The sequence below is a fragment of the Haplochromis burtoni genome, unplaced genomic scaffold, assembly GCF_018398535.1.
Source record: "Haplochromis burtoni strain Fernald_Lab_line unplaced genomic scaffold, NCSU_Asbu1 Contig_120, whole genome shotgun sequence".
Classification (NCBI taxonomy): Eukaryota; Metazoa; Chordata; class Actinopteri; order Cichliformes; family Cichlidae; genus Haplochromis; species Haplochromis burtoni.
The window spans coordinates 119,682-132,870 of record NW_024582481.1 but is presented as its reverse complement, the minus strand read 5'-3'; the positions used below and the strand labels follow the sequence as shown (position 1 = coordinate 132,870).

Here is a 13,189-nt window from a genome sequence, read left to right as displayed (position 1 = left end):
GACCAAAACTAGAATGACAATGATGAAGATGCACAAACCTTCCCATCATAGTACTTCTCCCTTTTATCAGTGAGCACGGAGCGAATGACGATGCCCGCGTATTCGATAACCATCTCTCCTGCTTCAATGTTCCTCTTGCAGAAAAGACCACGGCCGTGGATAGCAGACCTACAGGAAGTGTTATCAAGATGAAAACTGATTGTAAAGCAATAGGAAGATATTTAAAAAATCTATACAATAACACATTTGTATATTATATTGCTGATACAGGCCAAACTTTAATGTGTCCACTTTTTTAGTTTACAATCTTTTACCTTTGCATGAATGTTGGCACACAAGCACTAACATGGTAAACACAGGAGCTAGGGCTATACCCAAAATATATACCCAAATTCAGCCACTTTGATCTTTTTTCATTTTATTGAGGTTTTTTTTGTCTTATTTTAATATAAATGGTAAATGGACCAGCTCTTATATAGCTTTTGCTACTCAAGCACTCAAAGCACATTATATGCCTCATTCACCAATTCACATACATTCTTACAAGCACTTTTCTCTATGCTTTGTCTACTTAAGTACTTTCTATCTAACATTCACACAAATTCAAACTCCAGTGGATGCACCGGAGGCAAGTTCCTGTTGCATGTGATGAACTCAGACATCTAATTGTTTCATCGTGTGTCTCTTTAAAACCAACACAGGATACGACTTGTCTCTCTTTGGAATCTTATCATTTCCACACTTCGTTTGATTCCCAAAAAAATCTCATATTTTTGGAAAATACGGCACACTTAAAATCACTCCTTTGATCTTTCTAAAAATCAACAGTGCCCCTTATAACCCCGTGTGCCTTATGTATGAATTCTGGTTGTGTTTACTGACCTCGAAACGATTTTATGTGCTACACGGCGCTCGAAAATCTATCAAATGTTTTAGTACGACTTTGCTGAGCTACGAATCTGCACCGTTTGATGGATTGTCGGAGCATTACGGCTATCATAGTCAGGAGCCTCGTGGAGTGATACGTACTGTGCTTTAACATAATATTACCGTATTGTGTGTGTATAACCTCTGTGGATATTATACATGGTTATGCTGAGGATATGTTATTGTTATCGCAAATTTTCTAATGTATATCGTGATAAATATTTTTGGTCATATCGCCCTGCTCTACCCTACATGCTCTTTGTCACTAGATTTTGACACTTTTCTCAGGATTGCCCCCACCCCCACCACTTCTCCTTTTGTGCTTCCTGGGTAGCAGTGACATTACAGAGTGACTAAGCTGTATTGTGCAGTGAAAAAAAAGTTTTCTGTTTAACAAGACCTTCTTTCTTAGAAATTAAGTGAGGTCACAGTGCAGCCAATGTCTTGCAGAAGTACTTGCAAAACGTGTTAAATGCGGCCAAAGTATAAACAAAGAGTAGGAATGTTTTTGTAGTTTCTTTAAAAAGCTCTCGTTGAACAGGCTGTCTCCGTAATGTCTGGCCAAGGCACTGTTTCATTTCCCAACGGCTGCTTTTTCTTCAGCCTCACTAGGATTAACATGAAACAGATGTTTGAACAGCTGTTAGCAAAAGCAGAATTGTTGTGCATGTATGCCAGCTATGATTCATTTGTGTGGAACAATGGTTTTGTGTGACTCTGTTGTCTGGCTAGCAATAATGACACATTACTGCCAAAGAGCTGTTACTTGCATTCAAATGACTATCTATGCCATTTAAGTCATGTGGTACTCATCGCCACAGAATGGTAAGAGCTTTATATTGTAAGGAAAAGACCCTACAATAATAGAGAGGAAACCCCACTTGGTGACAGGGGGAAAGAAAAACTCCTTTTTAATATACAGAAACCTCTGGTAGAGCTAAAGGCTAAAATGTTTTCTCCAACTTGCTTTTCCATTAACATGATCACAGATACAATTCTATACTACACTGTAAAAAATAGTCATACATATTAAACTTAGACAGGTAAACTGAACAGAAAATGTTTTAAAGAGTCATCCATACTGGAACAAAATAAAACAAACTGGACTTCAATGCTGAATATTCATTGAACATCACTGAAGGATGCTTTTTTCAGTTTTGAATCCTCCTGCTCACGCTGCTCTTGACAGGGAATGCTTTGGTTTTCTCTGTTAATCTTATAAATAGGCAATTCTTTGGAATCAAACCAAAGTGTGAAAATGATAAAAGATTCCAAAGAGAGACAAGTCATATCCTGTGTTGGTTTTAAAGAGATGGAAGATGACACAGTTAGAGCTCTGAGTTCATTACATGCAACAGGAACTTAAATGCCATACTGGCATTAAGATTAAGAAGTGAAACCAATTCTGAGGGTTTTTTTTTTTTTTAAATATTTGTGGCTTTTGCAGCCAAGGCTATGAACTTTAAAAGCTTTAAAACTATGATGTTGTCAACTGAGTATTTTAAGCATTGTATAGCAATGCATTTTACTATTTCATGTAGCAATGATGAATTGCAAATGTAACTCGCCTGTACACTCCTACTGCCTCCTTGGAAGTCTTTTTCAGATGTCTGAAGCGCATGGCCATGGGCAACTCCAAACTGGTGGCTCGTCTGATAAAGGGAGCAGAAATTAATTGACCCAAAACTTCAACACCACTGTTTTGCAACATACTAAAAAAAAATGACAATAGTCAATATATTTATGAAAAAGTATATTTTAGTTTTGAAAAAAAAGTGGTGTGCAGTTACAATAAGAAGCTGCACAACATATTTCAGAGAAAAGCGGTTTGAAAGTCCTAATATGGCATTACAATCCAGGAAATATAAACTAAAGCCTGACCTCGTGGACTTCAAAAGAACCTCGTCTTCCTCATCATCGTAAGGCCCAATGTCAGGAAGCTGTCTGTGCTGAGAAGCCAGGAAGTTGAACATATCAAATGTAGACTTCCTGTTGGAACAAATAAACTGCTGTTAGTTCTAGAAGAGTTATATCTTTCTGACTCACTCTCTCCAGGATGAATCCAACAGCCCTTTTCCATTAGTACCTACTCTGGGTGGCTTTACATGAGGTGACAGTACCAGTACCTGGTGACAGTACCAGTACCTGGTACTGTCACCCACCTAATTGATAGTACTGGTACCCTGAGTTTGGATTCTTCTTCCAAAAATCAAAACCGCCATTTTTGAAACCCGGCGATGAGGGAAATGGCACAGAAACAACACCATGGTGGTCTAATTAAAAGCCACAGGCTGAGCAGCAGGAATTGCATCGCCTTGACGTCCATCTTTGTTGTAGCGTTTGTGTTGCATACAAATGACGCCACAGGAGGGCCGGGCGTGTTGCTATAACAACCCCACGCACATTGGTGCTGCTCAACTGTAATGGAAAATGAGTCAAGCCGAGTTGTACTGCCTCAAGTCACAAGCAGGTACTAACGGAAAAAAGGCTAAAGGGCAAACATACCTAAGGTAAAGCTCCGAACGGGCACAGCCACTGGGGTTGACGGGTAGATCATCCTCCTGGCTGAACTGTTTGAAGAAACGGAAACTATGGCGCTGGCAACGGTGAGCTCCTTCAAGCTGCTCCAGCAAGAACACTAATGCGTCATGAACCAGACCCAGCATACGGGGACCGCTGAGCCACTGAAACGTCAGTGGCCTCAACCTTGCAATTGCTCGAGCCTCCTGCACCCCATCTGTGACTGCTTTCCAAGCCACTGAAGGAAGAGTTGACAATTAGATGGGATTAGCTCAAAGCAATGAGCATAAAAAACGAGAACATTACGATGCTAATTTTTAAAAATGTAACACTGGCCTTACCTTCAATGGTGTCTGCCTCTACACTAAAGCCGTCATCGCTGGTTATCTCGAATCGTAAGTGTGGCTGGTCTCTATTTGTTGGACATCCCTCATCATCAGATGGAGGTGGTTCGTCATCTGAGGCAGAAGCAGCGCCTAACAAAACACAATCCGTAGAGCTCCTTTTTCACATTGTTCTTAAACAATTCAACACATTTAAAGGACGCAGAAGCGAAAAGGTACCATTCATTAATCAGTGATATATTAAATGTGGCTGGTATTTTTAAACTCTTGAAATTATACAGTTTTAACTCAAGAATACCAGAATATTTCTTCCAGTCAGTCAGTGTGCTGTGTCCCACTGGTTCCCAGGCCTGCTGTTTGTCTTGTTCACTCACAGACATGAAACTCCAAGGCTCTGATCTGGGAAAAGCAAGTGGAAACAATTATTTTGTTTTTAAAAATGACTTCATATACATAAATATTTGTTTCTCAGGCTCTCTGACGCAAAATCATTGTTTTTCTATGAGAGAGAAGAACAATCATCAGACCTATTATCCACAAACTCCATGAAAGCCATAATTTGAGATAGTACAAGGCCTCATTAGTACTAACTGCGTGGGTAAATTGCACATCTACGAAGGCACCCTTTAAAGCTGAATAAAATACTGCATAAGGTATACAGGATTTGTACTTTTTGTCTTTGAGCTGCTGAAATATGGTATCAAGCAAGATTGTGAAAACATTTCACTTTCAAAACTACAGCAATGTGGTCTCAGTTTCCAAACGCTACTTCAAAGAACAGGTGACGCGGCACAGTGACAAACTCACTGCTGTCCCAGATACTTCAAACATGCTGGTGGCAAAGAATTCAGAATGAGCCTGTGTAAAACAATGAACATCTCATGACTCCTTTGTACTTTTTTCAGTTAAGCAATGGACTGAAATAATTTAAAAGTCACTGAAATGCTTTATTTACATTTTACACAACGTTCCAACTTCTTTGAAGTGGACTGTATTTAAAAATCGAAAGACATCAATTCGTTGAGTAATGGAAACATATACCACCAATAGCCAATAGCCACCAATTGCTTGACTACGTGAATTTTTCTTTCTTTTGTCAGCCTAAATGATCACTGACACAATAACCAGCAGGGCAGCTAAAAAAATGAATTCAGATAGGTAAAAACTTACCCTGAGCTATCAGAATCACTTAGATGCTCCTCTTTTAACTCGTCCAAGTTCAGTACTCCTTTCACTGTGGGGGTCTTGATTCGGACTCCTGAGGCCCTGCTGGAGATGCTTGGAAAAGCTGGTTTGCGACGCTCCTCATCCTCGATGACGGGCTCTGGTTGCAGGAAGTCAACCTTAGATTTCTTTGTGACGATGCGGTCTGAAAGTGAAGACACTCTTTTCATGCGGACATGGGTGCGAGGGCGGGGTGGGGGAACTGGTTTAGGTTGTGGTGATGGAGAGCGGGGTGACTCTGGAGGATCTGGTTCAATTAACAGGCCGGGTGGCAAAACTAGTGAAGAAGGGCTCATTGTTCGAAGCCCACTCCACTTGGGGGTGTAGTTACTCGCCATTGCTTGATTAATAATTGCTTGGGCACTTTCAGCAGGACTCGTGGGAGGATTCTCGGATGGCAGAGCAGGCTGCCCTGAGGCCTTGGAGGACTTAGATTTCTTTGACGCGCTGGAATCCTTCTTCTTCTTTGGTTTTCTTGAATCTGGAGCAGTTTCATCTTTTGGTGTTTTTGAAGTTTTTCTTGATTTCTTCACATTGGACATTACCATTGTGTCATTGTTTTTGTGTGTGAGCAGCTGTGAAACAGCAGATGGATTCTGAACTGCAGACGTGACTAGTGGAGGAGGTACTGTCGTCACATTGGCTACAGATGGTGGTGCAGTCATATTACCAGCTGCAGCTAGTGTGGCTGACAGTGCGTTGCTCTGCAAAAGGCTAGCAATCTGAGTGACACAGTTGTAGGATGGGGAGTTGGGAGTAGGCAGCTGGAAAGTGTTGCTTTCAGGGTTTTTCACAAAGATCTGCCCAAGGCGGTTCACCAGTAGTACATGTGGTGTAGGGTCTACATTTGGACCTCCCACCTCCTTCACAGTAAGAATGGCATGACCCGGTAATGCCTGGGGTACCACTGGTTGCTGAGGTTCAATAGTTGGCCTGGGTGTAGCGAAATTGATGGAGATTGTATGGCCAGCTGTAGCTTCCTTCTGGACAGAAGAACTGTAACCATTTAGGATCATCGGAGCTGAGGTGGTTTGTACCTGTGTGGGAGCAGCTGAACAGTGTGTTGACAGTCCAGACAGAGGCGATATTGCTGCAGAGGAGGAAACAATGCTGACAGCTGTAGAGCCTAGTGGCTGTGTTTGTGTGGCATACACCGGTAGAGAAACAGTAGCTGATAAGCTTGGATCATTCTGAGGCACGACATTTAGTAGTGTCTGTGTCATATCTCCAATGGGACTAAGAGTTGTCAGTTTAGCAGGTTCCAGGGACGGTAAAGTTGTTGACTCTTGTACAGCGGTCACTGGTTGCAATGTAATACTTGTTAAGGGAGGCTGACTGAAAGTAGGCAAAGAATACATCTGGAGAGGGTCTACTAGTCCTTGAGAGGGGTTTGGTACATCTGTTGACATTAAAGGGGAAGGCTGAAGAAGACCCAACAGAGAGCATTGACTGTTATCAGCAGAACCTGCTACTGGGGCCTCTGTTGCAGTAGATGATAAGTCATTCATCAACACACTAGCCCCCTCAGCTGGTGATATAAACCTGCTGCAGTCAGGTGATGAGTTCAGGGCTTTACAAGGTTCGGGGGTCTCAAGTGGTGTGCCTTGCAGCACGGGAAGCATTTCGGTGAACTGTGGGTTAGTGTCACATCTCTCAAGAAGAAGAGGTGTTTCAGAGGACAACCCTGAACTGGAACCTGGCAATGACCCCTCTGAATATGGGATTTCAGGCACATTTGTAGTTAGGTTAGGCAGAATGTTATCAACTGGAGAAGAAAGCATGGGCTCTTGGTTTACTAAAGGGGTTTCAGAGCTTTGACTGGTATCAAAAGATTTAGGTGCATCTTGGGTTGAACCATCAGCGGGATCTTTTGTGGCTTCTGAAATCGTGACTGGAGAAGAATCTGTTCGCTTATCATCAGATGATTCTTTGGAAGGTTGTGTGCTGCTAGCGGTTTCAAAGTCAGGAAGATTTTTATCATTTAGTTTTTTGGCTTGTATCTGAGTTTGACTGTTAACTTTTTGAGCATCATCACTGGTTGCTATACTTGCATCACTCTCTGTGCCGTCATCTACCCCATCCAGTTGAGCCATAGGTCGAGAGGAAGGCGAGGATGGAGACTTCGAGTGATCTTTTGATCCCGGGCAGCTGACTATTGTGCGAGAGAAGTCAAAATAGTGCTCCATATCTTCATCTGAGGATGTGTTACCCAGGTCATCCCTGGCTGAGGCTGCAGACCGTGGCAAACTGGCAACAAGGGTCTTCTTCTTCTGTACTTCTTGGGCTGCTCCCCAAAATTCCTCTTGATCATCACCTTCCACCACTATTTGCTCCCCACAATTCATTGCCACCCCCTCATTTAAGAGGGTTTCTTCAATTTCAAGTTCTGTCCGCATCTCTTGGCCCAGACTCAAGTTGGGGTCCTTGTGGAATGAACTGTAGGGAAACTCTTCTTCATCTTTCTGTTGGTCCAAGTCCTCCTGGGGTGATGTACCATTTGCTGGAGAGACATCCTCTGGCTCTGGTGAAGCTAAGAAGTTGTGTGGCACCTCGACTGAGTCCGACTGGCTTAGATCAAACGACAGTCGACTTCTGGGTAAATGTTGTACAGGTGAAGAGAAGGGTAGACTTTGAGAGGGAAAATTTCCAGCACCTTCCTGCCAGGGAGACTGGGGAAAGAATAACGAGTTACAGTGGGCTGTATTCCCAGAGGATCGTACAGAGGAAGAACCTCTACTTCCAACTGGGCGGGATGACGTAGAATTTATCAGGCTGTCTGTTGCACCAAGTGGGAACAAGGGGGAGGTAGGGAGGGGATTTTTTCCAGTGCGGAGAGTGACTGGTCCAGTTACAGGACCCAGAGGAGGGGGGGACCTGTGACTGCGCAGACCTGTTGTCTGTGAGTGTGGGCCGTGGCGACGAACTCCTCGAGTCTCTTCTAGATCACTAATGGTCAGTATGTGGTGGGGCTGGGCTACTCCTAAGAGGAAAACAGAAATAATCAGTTATATTTACATTCTGTGATGGCTTATTTATTATGTTTCTAAATAAGAACAGGTTACAATTTCTATCATACCTGGGGAAGGCAGAGGTCTTGACATTCCTCCAGCTGGTCTCCTGGGTTGGGGAATCTTTGGCCTTGCACCGTGATCTGACTTTGGGTGGATACCTGGAATCGAGGTTTCCTCCATTGTGGGGTGGCACTCTGATATATAAGTGTCTTGAGCTTTTGATACTGAAGAGTGATAGAAATGATTTATGAATACAGCGAATCACTTGTTAAGGCAATCTAGTTTTCAGAAGTAAAGAAAACCCCCAAAACAAACAAACAAATCAACACACCAGGTATTGGACGGGGGCTGTGAGCAATGGTGTGATTATCTCCCTGGTTCGGCATCTCCTCAACTGGCTTCTCTGGGACAATTGGCCGGACCTCTCGGACTGTACATGTGTATTTGCACCGCCGCAATGGGTTAACCGTACTCCAATACCACCGAGAACACCTTATTATGGAAGAGGGAAATTCATTCAATGTTGCAAATATAATTTCTTTATATAATCAAGTGTTATCAAGTATAATTAATGTTAAAAGCAGAATATACAACTCACTGAAAACCAACAGGAAACAATTTTCCTTTGTTCGCTGAAAGTTCTGTCAGCACACCTAGATTTTCAATCTGTAGGGAACCTGTGCCGTAAAAATGTGGAGACCAATTCTGAGTTTAACAAAAGCAGATTCTAATGAACACCTTTAAGGGCCCAAACAAGCAATCAACTAAAACAAAACAGCTTACCGATCATCACGTTGATAAGGTCTGGCTCCAACCCAGTCAAGAACTTTCTGCGGAGACTGATCCCCTCAAAATCAACATACACTCTGCGGTTTACTTCAAATTCCTGACCAGTTATCATCTGTAAAACAAAGGTACATAACTAAAATTAGGGTTTAAATAAAAATATTCTTTTTTCTTTTTTTTAAAATGTACTTCAAACTTGTTTAAATCCTGAAAGAGGCGAGGTGGGAGAGGAGAATTTACCCTGCCACTGATGAGATGTCGGTGTTTATAGCAGTAGACCTTTTTATCATCCTGGAAGACACACTGACGGGAGCGGGCGCACATGAAGTGGTAGTTGCTTTGACAAGATGTCAGACAGCAGCCCACAGTGGCACCCGACTGATTGCAACGTTCACATCGCTGAAGACGATTGGGGTTAATGACAGTGAAGAGTGAAGAATAAAGTTTGGGTTAACGTAATTACAATAAAAAGACAAAGATCTGGTTCAACTCTACAGATTTTAAGCAATTTTCAGTTTATCAGGGTGATAACAACTAACCATCAAACGTCCCCTTGTGACAGCGCTGTGTACATGCAGCAGAGAGCCATTGTCCTCTTCAAAAACTTCTGCAGACCACAGGCAGCAGTTGACATGAGCCCATTCATTCTGGCCCAAATACAGTAACCTGCCTGCTTCCTGAGAAAGGAAACAACACAATCCAACATGAAATTAATCAAAGAGAATGGAGAATTTACAAAAATAAGTGAATTGGGTTTGCATTCTTCTGTGAACCACTCAATTTTAATGTTTTGGGAATTATTTACATTCGATTTGAGGTCTCCATATTTTTGACACAAAGAGCACTGTCTCTCATCATCTTTAGACCATCCAGTGTCTAGATCAGCTTTTGAAAGCCGACCTCTTTTTCCTAAGTAAACACACAAAAGTAAATATTTAGTGGAAGAGAAAAAACAGAGAAAAAAAAAAAGAACATTTTCTCATAAACTAAATACGTCACCTTTGAATTTGAGTCTGCTGCTTTTAAAATGGTTCAGGCTTGAAGATTCCCTAGACATTGGAGAAAGAGCCTCTTCTTCCTTTATATCCAAGCTTTGTCCATTGTCTTCCTGCAGGAGTCCCAGTGGAGTTCTAGATGAAAGATCCTCTCTCTCCTGCCACTGAGCATAAACATGCTCTGTTGTAGGAGGATGAACAGCCTGGGACAACATCCCCCTGAAGAGAGAGTTCAGAAGTTCAAAAATTGAAGCAGCACAAAAACAGAATGGTGCTTTCCCTTTTCATTATACAGCATGCATCAGAAGTGAAGAAACCCACATAAATTTACCTACTTGATAAAAATATTTAACACTTAAAATATTTACAGTTCTATATAATGTCTTGTATGTCAATAACTGCAGGCTTAAACTAATAATAAAGCCTCAAAATTAGAAACTAAAGCAAATACTCTGGCGATGAAGTTAGAAAACCTATTGTCATTGAAACAAAATTAAGCAGACCTGTGATTTCCAGACAGTTATTAAATGAACACCAGACATTTCACAGGGTTGGGCATACATGTAAAAGAACTGAAAGACTATGATCCAATCACTTGACATGAATCTAACAGAAGACCTTTGGATCATTTTATGAAGAAAGAAAGAAAAATGCACCATCTCTAGCCAAGAGCACCGCCTGAGTAGAGACATATTTTCTGACCAAAGACAGATTGTCTTTCTGCTGTGCAACACTAGCAGTGAAGATGCTGACAAAGTATGCCATCAAAGAAAGGTGGACATATTGATTTAAAAAAAATCAAAGATTTCAGTTTTGGTTAAAAAAAACCTCAGTGGTTGTAGGATATTCCTACATTCCTATTCACAATAGTTGAAATGTGCAATTCCCTGGTATTCCTATTCCTATTTATCCCTATTATATACTCTGTATTTATATATGTCTCTGTATTTATATATGTGTATATTTCTGCTCATATTCTGCAACTTCTGTTGGTGCAGTGCTACCGGAAACTGAATTTCCCGGAGGAACCCATCCGAGGGATTAATAATATCTAATCTACAGTGAAGCCTGTACTTCTAATATAGTAAATCTAAACTGTTTGTTTTTTGTTTTGTATTTTACTGTAAGGAGACATGACTTTAGCTAATTTTATAGTTAGTTATAGTGATGCTTTACACAGATGTGCTCATTTCTGTTGTATCTATTGTGAAAAGGGGTGCTTGAGGGAAATGTGATTATGGACTCGTGTTTTTATATTTTCACTGTAGGTAGAGAAGATTAGAGAGCTACGTGTAAATTTAGGATTTTGTTTGTAGTGCTGAGGTGGGGAAGACCGGAGGCAGGACAGCTGAAGGGGACGGTACAATGGGCGGGACCGAACCCATAAGATTGTGTTGATTTCCAGTTGTGAGCCAGACCTCGCTAGACGTAGCGGAAGTAGGCTAGGTCTCCGGATGCATCTGTATTTTATTGTAAAGCGCAAATAAAAAGATGTCTGATTTTGGAAGGAAGAGTCTCCGCCTGATCACTACCATTAAAATAATCAGTGAAATCGGTGTACTTCAACACTGTCTAGGTACATAACTTTAATGGAGTATTTCTTAAACTTATAAAATGTTAAAAATGTAATACTCACACTGGCAAGTCTTTGGTACAAGGGTCCCACACCTTTGGGTCTTGGCTGTTGAACCAATTAAATACCTCCTCGAGCAGCTAAAAGAGAAAAATCACTCAATAATTATAAATGTTATATAACTGAAAACAAACAAACAAAAAGATAAATCATGCCTAAAGCCAATCATGCATAACTTCAGGAGACTTTGTGTTTTCAGCCATACAGCACCTTTAAGTAGTAGGATCGTGCCAAGGCAGTAGGTCTCCGCTCCTCTGGAAGATCTTCTTCTTGCTCTAGCCTCTTTCGCACCACCTGGACCACATCCTCATGGAACATTTTCTATTAAAAAAAAAGAAAGAAAAAATATTTTGGTGTCCTTGAGATGTTCAATCTTGTGCTGATAGGGCAGCTGCATTTCCAACAAAAGAATGTAACTACAGTAGTCCCTCGTTTATCGCGGTAGTTACGTTCTAAAAATAACCATAACCGATATGTGAAATCCACAAAGTAGTCAACTTTATGTTTTACAATTATTATAGATGTTTTATGGCTTTAAATGCCGTGACTACACACTTTATACACTTTTCTCTGACAGGCTTGAACATTTTACACTTATCTCTCTTGTTTAAACACCCTCAAAGTTCAATCCTTCGTAGAAAAAAAAGTCCAGTATTACAGAATAAAACCAAAGGCACCCGCGGTTTCCTTTGATGGTGCAAAACGTTTCATCGACATTACAGGATGACACACGGCACGATATTGATTGACAATAGTCTACAGCCAATCAGAACGCAGAACACAATGCGCTGTAAAAAACAAACAAACACAAAAAAAAAAGCATGCAAGATTGCACCAAAAAAATCTGCCAAACAGCGAGACCGAAAGGTGAACTGCGTTATAGTGAGGGACCACTGTACCATTCTATATCACATAATAGGGCTGTACATTCATTGAATTTGAATCTAGACGACAATTTTGGCATTACACAATTAAATTGAGCAATATTTAAAATGCATGTTTTGCTAATTAAAATGCAAAAGCAAATGAAGCGTTTCTTTTTTTTTTTTGTTGCCTGTCCCGTTTGGCTCTTTTGCCATCAGAATTATTGTCTAAAGGCGAAGAAAGATGCCCAACAGATTTACTTTACCAAATAGACCATCCCAGCCTTGCCGTAATGGTCTATTTGATTCACCTTTTATTGTTTATTTTATTTTTACTTGCTAAATACGGGACAGATTTGACTGGGGAAAAGAAAGGGGAGAAAGAAAGAGGGAAAGAAAAACAGCGGGGAAGAGGGACGGGGATAAAGGGCAAAAAACAAAAACCAACAAAATAAGCAGAAAAAAAATACATATATCAATCACCTGGATCACATGTTGAGAAAGAAAAAAGAGAAAACAAGCAGAAGAAAAAAAAAGAGCAACATAATAAACAACATCATGATGATATATGGGAATATAACAGTAAATACTAAATATTAAACATTATTGTGCAGCACGCAAGATCGACAGCGCACAGCGTGTGTCGTTTGTGTGTGTGAGCACCCGTGTGTACAACTGTCAGCATGAACGCGCTTGTATTAAAAGGTTCCTTCATGTAATGATCTGCTAGAGGGTGTGGGGAGCAGCCCACGTCCTCAAGGGCATGAAGCAGGGCATGAGATCAAAACTCCAGACATCCAGAGGCCCTCAAAACACAAGAGACCAAGGAAGACCAACAGAGGGGCAGCCGCGCCACTGTCCCAGAAAGAGCTGAGGAGAGCCCCGC

General features: G+C 41.3%; 1 protein-coding gene across 2 annotated transcripts in view; it reads right to left on the bottom strand.

The window, feature by feature from the left end:
• Positions 1–13,189, bottom strand: part of kmt2bb (lysine (K)-specific methyltransferase 2Bb) — a 29,640-nt gene that overhangs the window by 2,684 nt on the left and 13,767 nt on the right. For both annotated transcript variants that reach the window (XM_005943123.3, XM_005943124.3), the window contains exons 19-35: positions 11,651–11,761; positions 11,444–11,520; positions 9,812–10,026; positions 9,618–9,721; positions 9,352–9,489; positions 9,053–9,211; positions 8,810–8,927; positions 8,625–8,703; positions 8,358–8,518; positions 8,092–8,250; positions 4,962–7,995; positions 4,090–4,190; positions 3,789–3,923; positions 3,433–3,685; positions 2,809–2,916; positions 2,496–2,579; positions 39–168 (exon numbers count right to left, since the gene is read on the bottom strand). In XM_005943123.3, coding sequence (XP_005943185.1) covers positions 39–168; positions 2,496–2,579; positions 2,809–2,916; positions 3,433–3,685; positions 3,789–3,923; positions 4,090–4,190; positions 4,962–7,995; positions 8,092–8,250; positions 8,358–8,518; positions 8,625–8,703; positions 8,810–8,927; positions 9,053–9,211; positions 9,352–9,489; positions 9,618–9,721; positions 9,812–10,026; positions 11,444–11,520; positions 11,651–11,761 — 5,166 coding nt within the window. The remainder of the gene's footprint in view (positions 1–38; positions 169–2,495; positions 2,580–2,808; positions 2,917–3,432; positions 3,686–3,788; positions 3,924–4,089; positions 4,191–4,961; positions 7,996–8,091; positions 8,251–8,357; positions 8,519–8,624; positions 8,704–8,809; positions 8,928–9,052; positions 9,212–9,351; positions 9,490–9,617; positions 9,722–9,811; positions 10,027–11,443; positions 11,521–11,650; positions 11,762–13,189) is intronic.